The sequence below is a fragment of the Chiloscyllium plagiosum genome, chromosome 5 (assembly GCF_004010195.1).
Source record: "Chiloscyllium plagiosum isolate BGI_BamShark_2017 chromosome 5, ASM401019v2, whole genome shotgun sequence".
In the NCBI taxonomy this organism is placed as follows: Eukaryota; Metazoa; Chordata; class Chondrichthyes; order Orectolobiformes; family Hemiscylliidae; genus Chiloscyllium; species Chiloscyllium plagiosum.
The window spans coordinates 69,330,235-69,350,249 of record NC_057714.1 but is presented as its reverse complement, the minus strand read 5'-3'; the positions used below and the strand labels follow the sequence as shown (position 1 = coordinate 69,350,249).

General features: G+C 40.4%; 1 protein-coding gene across 5 annotated transcripts in view; it reads left to right on the top strand.

The window, feature by feature from the left end:
• The window catches only part of cdk14 (cyclin-dependent kinase 14), a 659,453-nt gene that overhangs the window by 360,238 nt on the left and 279,200 nt on the right, over positions 1-20,015 (top strand). For all 5 annotated transcript variants that reach the window (XM_043690284.1, XM_043690286.1, XM_043690285.1 and 2 more), the window contains one exon: positions 661-754. In XM_043690284.1, the coding sequence (XP_043546219.1) occupies positions 661-754 (94 nt within the window). The remainder of the gene's footprint in view (positions 1-660; positions 755-20,015) is intronic.

Here is a 20,015-nt window from a genome sequence, read left to right as displayed (position 1 = left end):
TTTTGAGATAAGAGCTGCCATGATTTAAATATTGGATTATATGCAATAAAAGTACTTCTAGTTTCTTGCATATTCGCCCAACCTTGCTCAGCTTGCAAACCTATGGTGTAATGATATTTTGTCATGGCAAAGAAGACTGATGGAACTATTCCAATTTCAGCTACTTCTCCCTAATAAAGGGAGTGAGAATTATGGTTTTGAATACTGATTTAAGATTTATGGTTTCTGCCTTTCCCTAATATTGCTCTAATAAAAGTAAGTGATGTGTAGTAATTTAATCAATAGATCCCCTTTCGTTTAAGAATTGGACAGATTTTAACTCCAGTAATCCCTTTTGTGTTTTATAACTACTCAAGAGGGTTCTTAATGGTTTACACTACACAGGTTGCTAAGTACAAATTACAATAATTATTTTTCTTCTTGACATTCAATTTAAAAAAAAGTGAGAATGTGATGTTAATTTTTTTTATAATTTATAATACTGTTGGGCAACAAGGGAGTACATTCATACTTCTGCTTCTGTGCATTTAAATAAAACTGCTTCTTCTGTTTAAAATGTCACATTTTGTCATTATTATCTGTCAACTACAGTGCTCATGCTTCAGCAATTTAGAAATTTAACAAATTCATCATGTATTATTTTGTATTCTGTCTTTCCAGGGGTGTGGGCTGTATTTTTGTTGAAATGATTCAAGGAGTTGCTGCTTTTCCAGGAATGAAGGATGTTCAGGATCAACTAGAACGAATATTTTTGGTTAGTAGTTCTATACTGAATGTTTCATATGTGATAATAAACAAGGCATGGATATTTATTCTGCAATGTTCGTTCCCACTCAGTGCTTTTGAATGCTGGAACTGTGAATTTGATTTTGAGCGTTATTATTTGGCCTGTGACATTCTGATCAATAGTCAAATGCTGCAGCCTTTAATATTTGGAATAAATATTATCCAGTGTCAACAGCTGCAGCAAATATTATCTTTGACTTAAAGATAGATTTGATGCCAGTATTATATTCCTTGCTTGTCAGTCAGCAAGTTCAGTATCATCTCAGGAACTTGGGCACTTTGTCTCAGCTGAAAATGTGGTGCAGTATTCCACAATGCTATACTGTTGATGGTACCATTTTTTTGGCTGAAATATTGAACATGGATCCTGTCTGCTCTCTCAGACAAATCCAGATGATCACATGGCACATTTCAAGAAAGGTTTTCTGTTGTTCTGACCAGTATTATTCTTTCAACCAACACACGCAAAATAAATCATCTGATTATTTATCTTATTTTTCTTTATGGAAACATTATTTGCTGTAGCCAAAATGGCTGCCTCACTTCCCAATATTGTGACTGCTATTGGGCTATTTCTTTTTAATATCATGGAGGACCCATCAAATTAACTAACTTCAATGCAAGACCAATAACAGTTTTTCTTATTTCAAGTCGGGAAAGATTGGAATCTGTTACTAGGAAAATTAAGTAACTTCACTGGCGAAGAATTTTAATATGCAAGGGTTAGAAACAAAAACTGAATAGTCTATAACTGTACAAATTATACTCTAATAGGCAGAATTAACATGAGGTAAATATGAGATAACAAACTCTCCACAGAGAACATGATTCAGCAGTTGCGATTTGAACAACTCCCACAAATTTCTAAGCAACTATCCTGACACCAGTGACACTTTGTAGTACCCAACTGTATTAAACCTTTGAACTTGTGAAGGAGACAATCTGGATAGCATATTGGTACAGATAGAAGATTGGCAGGCTAACAGCATGTAGACAGTAGGATGAAATGGTTGTTTACAGGTTGACAATTTCACAAATGGTATGCCAGTGGGATCAGTGCTGGGGCCTCTTTACAATTTATACAAATAATTTGGAAGATGGAACTGAAGGTATGGTAGTTAAATTTATTGATGACACAAAGGTAGGTGGAAAAGTAAGTTGTGTAAAGATTGTAAGGAACCATTAAAGGGATAGTGATAGGTTAAGTGAATGCGCATGGATCTGGTAAATGGAGTACAATGTGGGAAATTGTGATTTTTTTTTAAGAAAGTGCATCTAAATGATGAGAGGTTAGAGACCTCTGAGATGCAAAGGGGATGAATCCAAGAAGTTTGGTATGCAAGTGAAGCAAATAAACGGGAAAGCTAAGATAATGTTAGGTTCTATTGTTCGAGGAGTTAAATGCAGCTATATAAGACATTGGTAAGACTATATCTGGACAATTATGTGCAGCTATATAAGACATTGGTAAGACTATATCTGGACAATTATGTGCAGTACTGATCACTGTACTTACAGAAGGATATTAACATGCTGAAAACTCCTCCAAGAAGGTTTGAGACTGCTGTATCTGGAATGAGCAGTTGGCCTTTGGAGGATGGTTAGACAAGTTAGCCTGTAGCCTTGAACTGAGAAGAGTTAGAGGTGACTTAATTGAAGCATATGAGAACCTGAGGGGATGTGACCAGGTGGATTTTGAAAGGGGTTTCCTCTTGTGGGAGAATCTAGAACAAGGAGTCATAGTTTTAAAAGGGGGGTCAGCTGGATGTCTTTGGAGTTCCCTTTCTCAAGAAGCAGTGATTATGGAATCTTTAAATATTTTCAAGGCAGAGGTAACTATGTTGTTGATTCCCAAGGGGATGAAAGATTTTTTTAGATTCCCTACAGTGTAGAAACAGGCCCTTTGGCCCAACCAGTCCACACTGACCCTCCGAAGAGCAACCCACCCAGACTCATTCCCCTATATTCATCCCTGACTAATGCACGTAACTATGGGCAATTTAGCATGGCCAATTCATCTAACCTGCACATCTTTGTACTGTGGGGGGGGAAACCGGAGCAGCCAGAAGAAACCCACGCAGACACGGGGAGCATGTGCAAATTCCACACACAGTCGCCAAGGCTGGAATTGAACCTGGGTTTCTGGCACTGTGAGGCAGCAGTGCTAACCACTGAGCCACCGTGCCGTGCCGTGCCGCCCCTTAGGATTATTGAGGATAGGCAGGAATATAGAGTTGAGGTTAAAATCTGATCAACATGATCTTATTGAATGGTGGAGTTGGCTCAAGGGGTTGAGTGGCCTACTTTTTTTTAATCTTCGTATCTTTGAATTCATCCTTTTATATTTACTCAAAAGTTGCTCTTAAAGTAGACAACCAAGAGAGGTATACTCATCAATGGTGAGACTTTAGAGTTTAAACAGAAAACATTTTGCACCATGAGCCACCTGCATTAGTTGACTAAAAACCACAAGAACATTATGGATTAGGATGACCATTCGTCCATCTATACAGAGGGCTCCTAATCTCATCCAATTATAGCATCCATTTTGTTTACAAATGGCTCATACGACTGTACCAGTGAAAATTGTAGGCAAAAGTGAAGACTGCAGATACTGAAGATCAGAGTCGAGAAAAGCACGGCAGGTCAGACAGCATCCAAGGAGCAGGAAAATCAATGTTTCTGGCAAAAGCCCTCCATCATTTCTCCTGTTGCTCAGATGCTGCCTGACCTGCCGTGCTTTTCTAGCACCACACTCTCAACACTGAAAAATGTACTTGAAAGTGGAGCAGACTGACCCTTCACTGAAATTTGAGTATCTGTAAGGTCATTGTTTAACATAAAAAGAATATTTTATTTGTGATATTTTTAAAAAGACCCTTTTGAGTAGTTCTTCTGTAGCTTGAATTGTTTTTTTTCTTTTAGGTATAATAAACTTTGCTGTTTTGTTAGCAGTACATTTGGCAGCCTCTTGTGACTATTCAGTGACTGACCATTACGATAAACAATTGCACCTATAAACATTATAGTCTGAGAAGCTAATCTTCACTGTGGAATCTGTATTTACTTCAACTGAGATCATAATAACAGTATGCAAAAAGCAGGACAAACCCAACCTATCCATTTACCACCCTATCAATCCATACTTGATCGTCACTACCTGTTGGAAGTATTGTTGACAGTATTGTTGGATAGTCTTAATATTAACACGTTTGGTTTGGATTCCATTGGACACTCAGCTCCTGGTCTGGTTCCAGCTTGATCCAAGCATGGACGCAAGCAGAATTCCAGAGCTGAGGTGAGGGAGACTGCCCTTCACATCAACTTTGCATTTGACAGAGTATAGCATCAAGAAGGTGCCAGCAAAACTTGAGTCTGGGAACTGGGGAGAGGGAAATCTTGCTGCAGGTTTGAGTCATAGCTGACACAAAGGAAGACAGTTGAAGTTGTTGGAGGATGGTCATCTCAGCTCCAGGACATCTCTGCAAAAGTTTCTAAGGGTATTTGTCCTTGGCTCAGCCATCCACAGCTGCTGCTGCAATGACCTTCGTTTTGTCACAAGATTGGAATGGGGGATGTTCACCAAGGTTCGCATTGTGTTTAACACTATTTGCAGTGCCTCGGATATTGAAGCCATATGCATACTGTGACGATAAGAGCAGATCAGAGGCTGGGAATTCTGCAGCCAGTAATACTTTCTGACTCCTCCAAGCTTATCCATTTAGTTCAGGGCTTGCTAAGGATGATTGCAGTTCCAGCAACACACATTTCAGCACCAGGAAAAAGCATTGTGTTTGATTGGCATTCAATCCAACACCTTCAAAGTTTACTTCCTTTACCATTGTCCCATAGTAGCAGCAGTGTTTATCATTTGCAAGATGCAATGCAATAAATCAAGATTTTTTCGACAGCATCTCTCAAATCTATTACCGCTTACATTTGGAAGGACAAGGTTGGATGATTGGGAATAATACCACCTGCAAGTTCCCCTCCAAGCTACAAATCATTGTGCTGTTAAGTGCTGCGTAGAACTAAATATTGGCTCTCGGAGGCTTGGAAACATTTCATATCACAAGCACCAAGCTCTCATTACCAATTTCACCCCCATCCCTGGCCATTTCATCCAAACTTTATACTCTCAACATGTCCTGCAGAGGACCAAGCTAAACTTTGTCCTTGTCATGAGAAAGTGTTCTGATTCCACTTCTGTTGCATTGTCTGTCTGTCTGTCTTCCTCCCTGCCTCACCCATTTGCTGCTGAGACCATTGTCCCATCCTTTGGCACTTACTGAACTGATTGTTGCAATCATCTCCGCAACCATGAATAAACTACAATCTCATCAAAGCCTCTGTTGCAAACACCCTGTGCCTTCATCAAATGTACTCTGCCATCACTTGCCGATCTGCAATAGCTTTTGATTCCTTGAGTTGATGTACTAAATCGCTCTTTCACTGTAAAATATTCAGCTTTGATTTGTTTTGAATTTACCATTTCATTGTGCAGTTGACAGCTTTCTGCCAACTGAACCCCAACCTCTTAAATTCCTTTCCACTTGAGCCCATTCTTAAAATGTACCTGTTCAAAATAACTTTGTCATCTCACCTAACGTCTCCTCATTGACTTTATTCCTAGCATTGTCAGATTTTGCCTTTGGCAAGTACCTTTGAACGTATCTGTTAAATATACTTTACAAGACCTGGATAGCTTTCTAGTTTGAACTGATAAGTGGCAAGTAACATTCGTGCCACACAAGTGCTAAGTTATGACTTTCTCCAGTGAAAAAATTTAAATATCCCCCTTGACATTCAATGGCATTGCTACCACTTAAACACTTTGTCCTTACTCCTTGCCTGTATCAATATCCTGAGGTTATGATTAACCTGAAACAACCGGCCTAAATGTGTTCATAAAATGCAACAAGAGCAGATCAGAGGCTGGAAATTCCATGGCAGGTAACTTGCCTCCTAACTCCCCAAATTCTTTCCACCATCTACAGACTCACGTCGACAGTGTGATGAAATACTTCCCAGTTACTTGGCCAGTGCGGCATTAATAACAATTGAGAGTGCAACACCCAACACCATCTTGAATAAAGTAACTGATTTGCTCAGCACCTACCTATTCACGACCTTAATCTTCACCACCAATGCACCATGGTAGCTGCTTATTATCTATAAGACACATTGCAACGACTCTGTAAACCTCGATTGACAGCACCTACCAAACCTGCAAACTATACCATTGAGAAGAACAAGGGATAGCAGATATGTGAGGATATCACCACTTGCAAGTTTTCCTTTAAGTCTTTCACCGTCCTGACTTGGAATTCTATCCTTGTTCTGTCATTGTGTTAAAACAAAAACCCGAAATGTCCTCCGCATAGCACCATATGCTTGCCTTCGCCAAATAGATTACAGTAGTTCAAGTAAATGGCTCATTACCACCTTTAACATGGACAAGTTAGAATGGGCAACAAGGGTTGGCTTTTTTGGTGACATTGATATCCCAAGCAAAAATAAAATGTAAAAATTGTTGATTGGAGTCTGATGGGTGCTCAATACGTGGCCCCTTGTACATCTTCTAAATATGCATTTTGCACAAATATGCATTTTTAAATGTAGAAATTAATTAATTCAGCTGTTTCCTCAAAATCTATTCCTTAATTACATATTTCCACAAATACTAGGCTTCATATTTTGATTAATAAGCAAGTTAACAGTTGGAAAAGGTGGAATAACACTGCACAAGTTTGCATTGAAGTTGTCTTTTTTTCCCTACCCTTAACCCTCAAATTTTGCTGCAATATCATTCTACAGACATGATTCCAATTTTTAAAGCATTGTGTTTTTAAATGAATTCTTTCAATACTTTATTAACAACATTAAGTGCATTCACCTATTTCTTCCTACACTCCCACATTCAAACTTGCCTTTTAGAATGCTGTAATGGTAAAAGAAGTACTAACAAAAACTATTTTATTTAATGTTGAACTGGGGACAGTAGTAATGAAGATGACATTCATTTTATCAAATCATTTCCTGGCATACTGCAAAATAAATCTAAGCTGTAATTGCTTTTATTGACTAGATAAAGTAAAAATGCAGGGAGAGAGACTCATGAGAAAGGTGAGCATTTCTGCTAGGTTTTTCAAGATAATTAGATTTCCTTGTGGATCCTCCATTTGGACTGTACCAGATTGTGCCATTAATTCCTGCACCAATAACAAGGTTCACAGCAAGTTATGCTCCTGTGGGAGTACCCTAGCATATGTATGTGTTTTACAGTTGGAACATTCAGAGTGGAAGTAGATGTCTGCACATTTCAACAGTGGCCTGATCAGAAAGAAGAAAGGAATGTGGATTTGGACAGGTCCCACAAGAGGAAATAACTAGCCGTTGATGTGTGCTTACTGACTAGGCAATGGTTCTTTCGAAGCTAATTTATCAACAACATGTGATCCTGTTCACCATTATCCTTAAATAGCAGTAATTGACATTAATTGGCAGTATTACTTTGTGAGTAATTGAGTCAAAATTCAGACTATGTTTGAAAACAAAGTTGATTGATTCCTGTCCCAATTAATTTGTGGGAGGTTGTATATTTCAGTGTGAGCACTTTTGAGTTACTGAAGGTGTAGGACGTGTCAGCATATATTTATTTCCTTTTCTAAAAATACATATTTCATCCTTGTTCCTGCTGTTGTCATCCACAAAGTAATCTACTTTTAGTTTGTAGGAAAGGCCAGTCTGACTCTTCCATAATTGGAGCTAAAGTGAGATTGAGGTCTTATCCTCTGAATGGAACTGGTAAAGTGATTGTCCTTTAGTCCCAGGGTTTCGTTTGTAGCTTTCCTAAAACGAGCATGTGAGAGAGGAGAGTGCTGGTCTTCTGTGATTGTGAATTGCTATGTAGTGCTCCATCTGCTGACTGAAATAAGAACTGCCTAAACTTGCTCAAATTGCAAATGTGTCAAAAGTGCTCAACAAGGCTGAAACACTTTTTAAAAGAAAGTAATTGAACCCTTCAGAGGAGGAGTCCAGTACTTCTACTAATTGAATTGTGTGGTTGTAAGCATCTTCAAAACATGTGGTCAGAAGTCACATGACTCCAGGTTATAGTCTAACAAACAAAAACAGAAGTTGCTGGAAAAGCTCAGCAGATCTGGCAGCATGTCTGAAGAGAAATCAGAGTTCACGTTTTGGATCCGGTGACCCCTCCTCAAGAGGCTCTTCTGAGGAGAGGGTCACCGGATCCAAAACGTTAACTCTGATTTCTCTTCAGACATGCTGCCAGATCTGCTGAGCTTTTCCAGTAACTTCGGTTTTTGTTTCTGATTGACAACATTCACAAATCTTGCAGTTTTTATTATAGTCCAACAGGTTTATTTGAATTCCCAAACTTTCCGAGCTCTGTCCCTTGCTCATCTGGTGTTGTGTGATTTCTGACCTTGTCTGTGCCAGTCCAACACCGGCACCTCCACATCTTCAAAATAATGTATTAGTTTTGTAATTTTCTCCAGTTTTCTTTGACCCCAGTCATGAGCTATTACTGTTTTCACCAATTCCTTTTGCAGTTTAGCACATTTGGTCAACTAACTAATTGAGACATATAGATCAGAAAAGTTCTGTGTGCTCCCTACTCAGCATCAAATTTGTTGACTGACCTACAGTTGACTTTCAGTATTCTTGCATGAGAAGGGGGAATGCAGCCAAGCCTCCCACTCCTATAATTGGCAAGTCATGATCAGACTTCCTTGAAACAAAAATACATAAATCTTTCAGCATGATGCTTCACTATGCATTATGCCACTGTTTCAGAAATATTGCTGAAACAACGTAGATTTGTACTTGGTTTCTTCCTTAATCTTGCATAACTTACTCACTTTTCACAATGAATTAAAGAAAAGCTTGAGGACAATTTACAAAAGTTTATAAATTAACATTTGGAGTAATTTGAACGAGTTATGGAGGTAGGAGGAGAAACATCCCATGGCTGGCATGGACCAGTTTGGGCCAAAGGGCTGTCCCCGTGCTGTAGGACTCTGACTCGATGACCAAGTCAAAAAGTATAAGGTGAGAAAACAAGGTGAGAGTTAAAAGCAGTGATTCAACTTCGAGATTTGACTCAATTGGGCCCTTACTCCAACCCATTATAATCGGTCATCCACTGACCTGGTTCCTACCTGTCACCACCTCCAAACCACCTCTCCAGTACCCTAACTCACTCACCTATCTTACACAGTTGATTTCCCTCAGTCACTGTCAAAGAATCGTTGTACATCTGCCATATTTCAGGATTTAACGTTGCTAAAGGAGGGATTTATCTTCGCCTGTGATGCTAATTGGAGGAAGGCTAATTTTGACGGTATTAGGCAGGAACTTTCAAAAGCTGACTGGGGGGCAGATGTTCACAGGTAAAGGGATGACTGGAAAATGGGAAGCCTTCAGAAATGAGATAACGAGAGTCCAGAGACAGTATATTCCTGTTAGGGTAAAAGGAAAGGCTCGTAGGTGTAGGGAATGTTGGATGACTAGAGAAATTGAGGGTTTGGTTAAGAAAAAGGAAGATATAGACAGGATAGATCGGGTGAATCCTGAGAAGAGTATAAAGGCAGTAGGAGTATACTTAAGAGTAAAATCAGGAGGGCAAAAAGGGAACATGAGATAGCTTTGCAAATAGGGTTAAAGAGAATCCAAAGGGTTTTTACAAATACATTATGGACAAAAGGGTTACTAGGGAGAGAATAGGGCACCTCACAGATCAGCAAGGCGGCCTTTGTGTGGAGCTGCAGGAGATTGGGGAAATAATAAACAAGTATTTTGCGTCAGTGTTTAATATGGAGAAAGACATGGAAGGTATAGAATGTGGGGAAATAAATGGTGATATCTTCAAAAATGTCCATATTATAGAGGAGGAAGTGCTAGATGTCTTGAAATGCATAAAGGTGTATAAATCCCCAGGACCTGATCAGGTGTACCCTAGAACTCTGTGGGAAGCTAGGGAAGTGATTGGGCCTCTTGCTGAAATATTTGTATCATCGATAGTCACAGGTGAGGTGCCAGAAGACTGGAGGTTGGCTCACTTATCATTACTTAAGAAAGATGATAAGGACAAGCCAGAGAACTATAGACCGGTGAGCCCGCCGTCGGTGGTGGACAAGTTGGAGGGAATCCTGAGGGACAGGATGTACATGTATTTGGAAAGGCAAGGACTGATTAGGGATAGTCAACATGGCTTTGGGAAATCATGTCTCACAAACTTGATTGAGTTTTTTGAAGAAGTAACAAAGAGGATTGATGAGGGCAGAGCAGTAGATGTGATCTGTATGGACTCCAGTAAGGTGTTTGACAAGATTCCCCATTGGGAGACTGGTTAGCAAGGTTAGATCTCATGGAATACAGGGAGATCTAGCCATTTGGATACAGAACTGGCTCGAAGGTAGAAGACAGAGGATGGTGGCGAAGGAGGGTTGTTTTCAGATTGGCGGCCTTTGACCAGTGGAGTACCACAAGGATTGGTGCTGGGTCCACTACTTTTCATATCCAAATCATTGATGTAAATGATGAACATAGAAGGTATAGTTAGTAAGTTTGCAGATGACACCAAAATCGGGGGTGTAGTGGACAGCAAAGAAGATTACCTCAGATTACAATGAGATCTTGATAAAATGGGCCAATGGGCTGATGGACTTCAATTTAGATAACTGCAAGGTGCTGCATTTTGGGAAAACAAATCTTAGCAGGACTTATACACTTAATGGTAAGGTCCTAGAGAGTGTTGCTGAACAAAGAGACCTTGGAGTGCAGGTTCATGACTCCTTGAAAGTGGAGTCGCAGGTAGATAGGATAGTGAAGAAGCCATTTATATGCTTTCTTTGATTGGTCAGAGCATTGAGTGTCAGAGTTGGGAGGTCATGTTGCGGCTGTACAGGACATTGGTTAGGCCACTGTTGGAATATTGCGTGCATTTCTGGTCTCTTTCCTATCAGAGGAATGTTGTGAAGCTTGAAAGGGTTCAGAAAAGATTTATAAGTTGTTGGAGGGATGTTACAAGGATGTTGCCAGGGTTGGAGCATTTGAGCTATAAGGAGAGGTTGAATAGGCTGGGGCTGTTTTCCCAGTGTTGAAGACTGAGGGGTGACCTTTATAGAGGTTTATAAAATCATGAGAGGAATGGATAGGATAAATAGACAAAGTCTTTTTCCTGGGGTGAGGGAGTCCAGGACTGTAGGGCGTAGGTTTAGAGTGAGAGGAGAAAAATATAAAAGGTAGCGATAAAAAATATCTCTCCACCATGGAGGCTTCCTGCCTCTATTCCTGATGAAGGGCTTTTGCCCGAAACATTGATTTTCCTGCTCCTCGGATGCTGCCTGACCTGCTGTGCTTTTCCAGCATCACTCTGATCTAAACTCTGGTTTCCAGCATCTGCAGTCCTCACTTTTGCCTGTAATCTTAGAATAATCAGTTGCATGTTTAAATCATAGATGAGGAGGAATTTCTTTTCTTAGTGTTGACAGTCTGGAATTCTTCAATGCAGAGGGTTGTTGAGGCTGGGTCATTAGTTATGTTCAAGGCTGAAAAAGGCAGATCTATAATCAGTAGGGAAATCGAGGACTCTGGGTGAAAGGCAGGAAAGTAGAGTTGAGGACCATCAGATGAGCCATGATCTCATTGAATGGTGAAGCAGAGTTATTGGGATGAATGGCCTACTCCGTTTCTATGTCTTGTGGTTTTATGATCACTGCTGCCTAGTAGTACCTTTGCTATGAGGCCATTAATCAATCCTATCTGATTGGGTTAGATCTAGTATTGCACGGCCAGCTTTCTTGTTGACTCCAGAACGCGTTGCCCTAAGAAACTGCCTTTTCACTCATCTGATTTTTCCAGTCTGTATCGAGATTAATATCCTTATGATTACTTGTGTACCTTTCTGACCAGTTCCCATGTCTGTCTTCTTTCCTACTCAAGTAGGAATTAATCAACAGATAAGACTGGAGGTTACAAAAAGTACTGTAAATACTTGTGTAAAAGTCGATCTCATGTAAAAGTCAACCCCTACTTGTGGCCCAAAAAAATCATGAGTTTTTCATATACCTCGTGTAAAAGTCGACCCTAGTTTTTCAGGGTCTCTTCCTGACCATATATGCAACCTTAAAGGGCATAGTACTTGGATACTACCCAAAATGTACTGTATAGTTACCTCAAAATTTCGTTACCGGTAGAAGAAAGTGTTGGTATTTACCGATAAATTACAGAACTAAGGTATATTGGGGCAGCTCGGTGGCACTGTGGTTAGCACTGATGCCTCACAGCACCAGAGACCTGGGTTCAAGTCCCGCCTTGGGCAACTGTCTGTGTGGAGTTTGCACTTTCTCCCTGCGTGGGTTTCCCCCAGGGGGGTCCCCCTAATTAAAATTAGGGGGTCAACTAATACACGAGGTATTGTTTTAAAGGGGATGAAATTCCTGCTTGGTACAAGTCAAAAATGGACAAACAAGAGCCAGATCTCGCGGTAAAATAATAAACAACAAAATGAAAGAATAATGGCCATAATATTTATGTACAAAATAACTGTCTCCATTCTGCCTGCTACGGTAGAGTAGTATAGTAGTCGCCTCGTATCTGCTGGGGTTACGTTCCAAGACCTACCGTGGAAGGCCAAAACTGCAGATAGGTGCAAACCCATTCATTTAAGTGGGAAACTTACCTTCCCCAGCAGCCTCTGGTCCCTGGTTCCCAGTGATATGTTTGGGCCATGGTAAACTGAAGGTAACTGAAACTGCAGAAACCAACTCAGTGGCTACAGCGGTTGCCCTGTACTGCCATACCATTGCAATAATTCTGAAGACTTGGAATGGAGCATGATGACTGGCAAACCCGGAATGGAGTGGTACAGCCAGCAGATTGGAAAGCCGGAGCGGAGCACAATGGACAGGCACACTATTGATCTGTAACTGTGAGGAACTAGGGTTGACTTATACACGAGATATATGGAAAATACAAGACTTTTAGCCAAAAATAAGGAGTCAACTTATACATGAGATTGACCTGTATGCAAGTATATGCGGTAATACCATTTTTATTACTTTTTCTATACTTTTGATTTACCACATCTTTACATGTTTGACCCCTTGTCAACACTATTTAGGTTAAAACCCTGTTCTGCTTCCTTCAATTAAGTGTTTTGCTCTAACCTGGTCTCAGCATAATTTAAGTGTATTCTGTCCTCAGGGTACAGCCCCTACTTTCCCCAGTGTAGCTATCAGGGCTTCACATGTGGAAGCTAATATTATTGCACTTATCTTTGAGCTTTGTATTTATTTCTCCAAATTTATGTGCTCTATGCCAAGCCAATTTGCATGTGGCTCAGCTAATACCCCCAGCGAATATCACTTTTTACAGACTCTGCTTAATTTGTTGCCTATTTCTCATACCAGCTGTGTTAATCCTCTTTCCTTGTCCCACCCATGTTGGTACTTAAATGGGTCATGATGGCTGGATCCTCCCCTACTCTGCAGCCCTAAGCAGATAGGGGCATAGGAACAGGAGTAGACATAGGAACAGGAGTAGGTTCTTCTGTCCTATTCCACAATTTGATAAGATCATGGCTGATCTGTGGCCTAACTCTGTACACCTGTCTTTGTCCTGTATCTCTAAAGTTTTCCTTAACAAAGGTATTATTTATCTCAGATCTAAAATTGACAATGCCCTTAAACCTGGAGTCTGGTAGGCATCAAAGATTCATGCTCTTTATTGCAGAAAGCCCCAGTTCTGCACATCATTGCCTAATGATTGACCCTTCCACAGGCTCTGCAAATTGATCCATGAGCAGGACACTTTCTTCTGTTTATGAATTCCAGTGGTCATTGGGTGATTATTTGGTTAGAAATGGTGTGCCGAGATATAGGGAAAAGGCAGGAGATTGGCAGTGGGTAGTAGAATTGGTGCATGTGATGGGCTGAATACACTCCTTCTGCACTGTTACAATTCTGTCATCCACAGTTTCTGCACGTCTTTTTCTCAATGTATCTTCTTTTGTCTCTGTTTGACAGTAGCAACTGTCACATGATACCTTTCGCTTGACCATTCTGAAGGCAAACCATTTGGATATTTCGTAGCCTCGCTGGTCTGTTTTTGTGCCAAATCTTATTGTGAACTCTTCCTTTGCAATTATTAGCTCCCTGTCTTTCAGGATGTGTTGAACCCCAGATTAGTTAATTTATCAGTCTTCTGTTTGTGTCCTACGTTTACCAGCCGCATATTTCCATTCATGACCACATTTATGGGGAGGCAATGGCTTAGTGGTATTATCACTAAACTATTAATCCAGCAATTCAGCTTTAATCAGAAATCTGTCATCCTTTGTCTGGTCTGGCTCACCATGTGACTCCAGACCCATGATAATATGGTTGACTCTTAGCTACCCTCTGGGCAATTAAGGATGAGCAATAAATACTGGTCTAACCAGAGATACCCACATCCCATGATTTTTTTTTTTAAATGGTTACCTTCAGTTTCATCTATATCCCATTTAAGGTTTTGAACATGATACTGGTTTTATTTTGTTGATTGTTTTAAAAGTTAGACTTGTATTTTTGCTGTTACCTTCTGTGTGACCCCAACTGTTAAATAAATTTAATCCTGGACCTCCTGGCTATATAGCTGGCTCTCACTTTGTTAGGAGCAATTTTTAGGTATGGGCTGAAAATCAACCTGCATTTTGTTTGTTTCGCAAATGTCTCTATGATATCATCAGCCCCCAAATTATTGTGGGACACAACTGTGTGTTCATTCCTGTGCAGGTGGATATTCCTGGTTATTCTTTAAGAAGTGAGTCAGTGAAAATACAATTGTGTGTGAATTCCAGTTATTACAATTCAAATGACGACTGTAAGATTATTCCTTCATTTGCCATTGTTGAACCCCCTCAATTAGATAGCATTCGTGCAGCTTGCTCTTACATACCCATTATTCTGTTCCAAATGCAAACAAAGATCTCTGAATAGTGTTGACTTGCTCATAGCAACCTAACCTTTACAAATGCGTATTTTCTTTAATGTGCGGAGGCTGCCATTCTGAAACCACAATCTTTAGTCTTCAGCAATCTGTATGTGGTTTCTAATTAAGTGACAGAATATTTTCAATCTCTTATGAATTCCAAGGCTTGCTTTCCCCTCAAAGTTGCATGAGTCCTCGAGACAGATTTGGGAACACTTGTCCCATTTCCTGCTTAATTTGAAAAGGGAAAGCAGCTGTCTCAGATCTAGTTATCAAGTATTGATTTAATCCTTTAAAGACTGGGACAAACCACAAAATAGGATTTAATTTGCATAGATATTTTTTCCTAGAATGTTATGGATGCAGAGTCTTAATTGCTTACGTACCCATTTGCAAATGTGAGAAGGTTTTGAAGCTGATTTTTATAAAGCAACTTTCAGATTCCTGCTAGGGAGGTGCACGTGCTGGCTGAGAAATCAGGGGGGGACAGTATTGCACTCTCTTAAGTGCAAGTTCCCCTCTGGGGCATGCTTTGTATGTAAGAACAGAAGTCCTTCTTGAAAGCTTAGTGCCATTCAGTACTATAAGGGCCAACAGAAATGTTGATATCATTTTGAACTTGTCAAGTTTTTGACGTGAAAATGAATAAACAAAGGCAGAGTCAATGATTAAGCGAAGTCTTGCCCTTATATATCAGGAGCAGCAAAAAAAAATCTGTTTGATTTTCTGTGTAGAATTTCTCTTGATAACTAAATACTTATTCATTGTGTTGTGGTTATTTTTGCAGTCTGCCTACAATTGGTTATAAAATTTATAATGGACTTAGTTTTTGATAGAATGCAATGACAATGCAAATCCTTGGAGGTGCAGATAACTGTAATCAAGGCTTTAGGCTTAATAGCACTGCCTGAAAATAAAAACCCTGTACATGACTGACCCTGCATGCTGATAGACATCATCAATTGCTGTCTAGATGAGCAAAGCAGATATATAGGAGACTGTGAGGTCTGCAGATGCTGGAGATCAGAGTTGAGAGTGTGTTGCTGGAAAAGCACAGCAGGTCGTAGATTTTCCTGCTCGGCTGCTGCCTGACCCGTGATTTTCCAACAACACACTCTCCAAAGTAGATATATAATTGAGCGTAAATGACAAACAATATCTTCTCAGTCAAATTTAGGCTCAGGATAGCCAGGAATGGTTGGGTATTGTTGAATGCATATATGTTTACTTTGGCCAATCTTGTGTGACAGTCATTGGGGAGCTGAGACCAAGTACAACTTCCTGGTCAGTTGTGGTTAGCTGACAGGGATAACTGGATCCAGGTGGGCATAGGCAAGGGGAGAGGGTGTTGATGGAGGAAGAATGGATGAACAAAAGTTTGTATGGAAGGGGGCAAAAGAATGGGAACCGTTGGAAGAAAGAAATATAGGAGGAAGAGGTTAGATGAGAGAAGGAGTTTGAAAGTAAACAATAGCAAAAGCAAAGAATGGTTGCACAGAGCAAAAAGGAAAGAATACACAAAGAGGAAAGTGAATGAGGATGATGATTTGATTTGTGATGGTTGGGGAGGGGGCATGGTGGAAGTGAAGAAATTGCTTTCCAAGCATATTTTAATGCAGCAATAAGTGCAAAAGTTGCTCCTGAAGACTGTGGGAGATTGTATTGGAATGCCACTCAGTTGGGTGGCAGGGGTGGAAAGGGCAATTTGAGAAGTTGTGAAGCTATTACTCAATCAAAGGTTTAGAATACTTGGAATATTTATATTATAGCTGTAGGTGAGAGCTGAATAGACGGACATAATTACATGATCAGAAATTAATCCCCAAACAGGAAATTACTTGGAGGTTGCTTAGAAAGGTATAAATCCGAGCAATAGTTGATACCCTCTGATTATAAGTGCTATTGGGGTCACGTCTTGTATCTTCCATCACTGACACATACCAGAGGCTGAACTGTCTTTCATTCTTCACTTATGTCAAATCTCTTTATCTATAGTTCGCACACAGGTCTATCTTTTAGTTTTGATACACCTTATGCCAGATCAAACCAGAACTTTGCTTACTGTCAAACTGCAGGAGTCCAGTCAGTTTACCAAGTCTCAAGATAGTGGCTTTTAAAGTAGAAGTTTAGGTTAAATGTAACGATTCTCCATTTCCCACTTTCCAATACCAATAAGTACCAGATGGGTAGTATCATCACGCCATGCATTGTCACTGTTTAAAATGGAGCTTTAATTCTAGAAACAGTATAAAGCTAAAAGACAACAAAGTTGTGAACTTCAGTCCCAGAACACATTTCTACAACAACAATAATAAGGCTATGATTTAAAAGTTTAAATTTCACTTGATCTGGTAAAGTAACGGCCCTGATGTTATGGCCTATATGGCGTCAACAACCCTATTGTTACAAAATACTGAAAGCCTGATGTAATTTCACAGCTTGTATCATGGAAGGTCCTTTCTTAAATGATGATTCCAGTCTGTGTGCAGGTCTCGTCAATCCTAAATACCATGAAATACTGTATTGGTATTTGTGACTCAAACTACTTGATAAACCTCCTTGATCAAATGGGCTGAGGTGTTTGATTTAGATAAATATGAGGTGCTACAATCTGGAAAGGTAAATCAGGGTAGGACTTGTACAAATCAGAATGGTGTGTTGCTTCCCTGGTGCCAGGATCAAGGATGTCTCTGAGAGGGTGCAGAAAGTTCTCAAGGGGGAGAGGGGGTAGTAGTAATATCTGGATTACTCCCAGTGCTACGAGCTGGTGAGGGCAGGAATAGGAGGATAGAGCAGATGAATACATGGCTGAGGAGCTGGTGTATGGGAGAAGGATTCACATTTTTGGATCATTGGAATCTCCTTTGGGGTAGAAGTGACCTGTACAAGAAGAACGGATTGCACCTAAATTGGAAGAGGACGAATATACTGGCAGAGAGATTTGCTAGAGCTGCTTGGGAGGATTTAAACTAGTAAGGTGGAGGGGTGGGACCCAGGGAGATAATGAGGAAAGAGATCAATCTGAGATTGGTACAGTTGAGAACAGAAGCAAGTCGAACAGTCAGGGCAGGCAGGGACAAAGCAGAGAACAAGGTCGGACTGTTAAATTAAACTGCATTTATTTCAATGCAAGGGGCCTCACAGGGAAGGCAGATGAACTCAGGGCATGGTTAGGAACATGGGACTGGGATATCATAGCAATTACAGAAACATGGCTCAGGGATGGACAGGACTGGCAACTTAATGTTCCAGGATACAAATGCTACAGGAAGGATAGAAAGGGAGGCAAGAGAGGAGGGGGGAGTGGCGTTTTTGAAAAGGGATAGCATTACAGCTGTAATTAGGGAGGATATTCCTGGTAATACATCCAGGGAAGTTGTTTGGGTGGAACTGAGAAATAAGAAAAAAATGATCACCTTATTGGGATTATATTATAGACCCCCTAACAGTCAGAGGGAAATTGAGAAACAAATTTATAAGGAGATCTCAGCTATCTGTAAGAATAATAGGATGATTATGGTAGGAGATGTTAACTTTCCAAACATCGACTGGGACTGCCATAGTGTTAAGGGTTTAGATGGAGAGGAATTTCTTAAGTGTGTACAAGAAAATTTTCTGATTCAGTATGTGGATGGATTTACGAGAGAAGGTGCAAAACTTGACCTACTCTTGGGAAATAAGGCAGGGCAGGTGACTGAGGTGTCAGTGGGGGAACACTTTGGGGCCAGCGACCATAATTCTATTAGATTTAAAATAGTGATGGAAAAGCATAGACCTACTGCTCCTCGGATGCTGCCTGATCTGCTGTGCTTTTCCAACACCACTCTAACCCAGATCTAAAAGTTGAAGTTCTAAATTGGAGAAAGGCCAATTTTGACGGTATTAGGCAAGAACTTTCAAAAGCTGATTGGGGACAGGTGTTCGCAGGTAAAGGGATGGCTGGAAAATGGGAAGCCTTCGGAAATGAGCTAACGAGAATCCAGAGAAAGTATATTCCTGTCAGGGTAAAAGGAAAGGCTGGTAGGTATAGGGAATGCTGGATGACTAAAGAAATTGAGGGTTTGGTTAAAAAGAAGGAAGCATATGTCAGGTATAGACAGGATAGATCGAGTGAATCCTTAGAGTATAAAGACATTAGGAGTATACTTAAGAGGGAAATCAGGAGGGCAAAAAGGGGATGTGAGATAGCTTTGGCAAATAGAATTAAAAAGAATCCAAAAAGTTTTTGCAAATACATTAAAGACAAAAGGGTAACTAGGGAGAGAATAGGGCCCCTCAAAGATCAGCAAGACAGCCTTTGTGTGGAGCCGCAGGAGGTGGGGGAGATACTAAACGAGTATTTTGCATCAGTATTTACTGTGGAAAAGGATTGGAAGATATAGAATGTTAGGACAGATGGTGACATCTTGAAAAATGTCCATATTACAGAGGAGGATGTCTTGAAATGCATAAATCCCCAGGACCCTAATCAGGTGTACCCTGGAACTCTGTGGGAAGCTCAGGAAGTGATTGCTGGGCCTCTTACTGAGATATTTGTATCATCGATAGTCACAGGTGAGATGCTGGAAGACTGGAGGTTGGCTATCGTGTGCCAGGGAATTATAGACCAGTGAGCCTGACATCGGTGGTGGGCAAGTTGTTGGAGGGAATCCTGAGGGACGGATGTACATGCATTTGGAAAGGCATGGACTGATTAGGGATAGTCAACATGGCTTTGTGCGTGGGAAATCATAGCTCACAAACTTGATTGAGTTTTTTGAAGAAGTAGCAAAGAGGATTGATGAGGGCAGAGCAGTGGATGTGACCTGTATGGATTTCAGTATCGTGTTTGACAAGGTTCCCTGTAGAAGACTGGTTAGCAAGGTTAGATACAAGGAGATACAAGGAGAACTAGCCATTTGGAAACAGAATTGGCTCAGCTCTGGCTCAAACATGGAAGACAGAGGGTGGTGGTGGAGGGTTGTTTTTCAGACTGGAGGCCTGTGACCAGTGGAGTGCCACAAGTATCGGTGTTGGGTCCACTACTTTGGTCATTTATAGAAATGATTTGGATGTGAGCATAAGAGGTAGAGTTAGTACATTTGCAGATGACACCAAAATTGGAGATGTAGTGGACAGCGAAGAAGATTACCTCAGATTACAACAGGATCTTGACCAGATGGGTCAATGGGCTTAGAAGGGGCAGATGGAGTTTAATTCAGATAAATGTGAGGTGCTGCATTTTGAGAAAG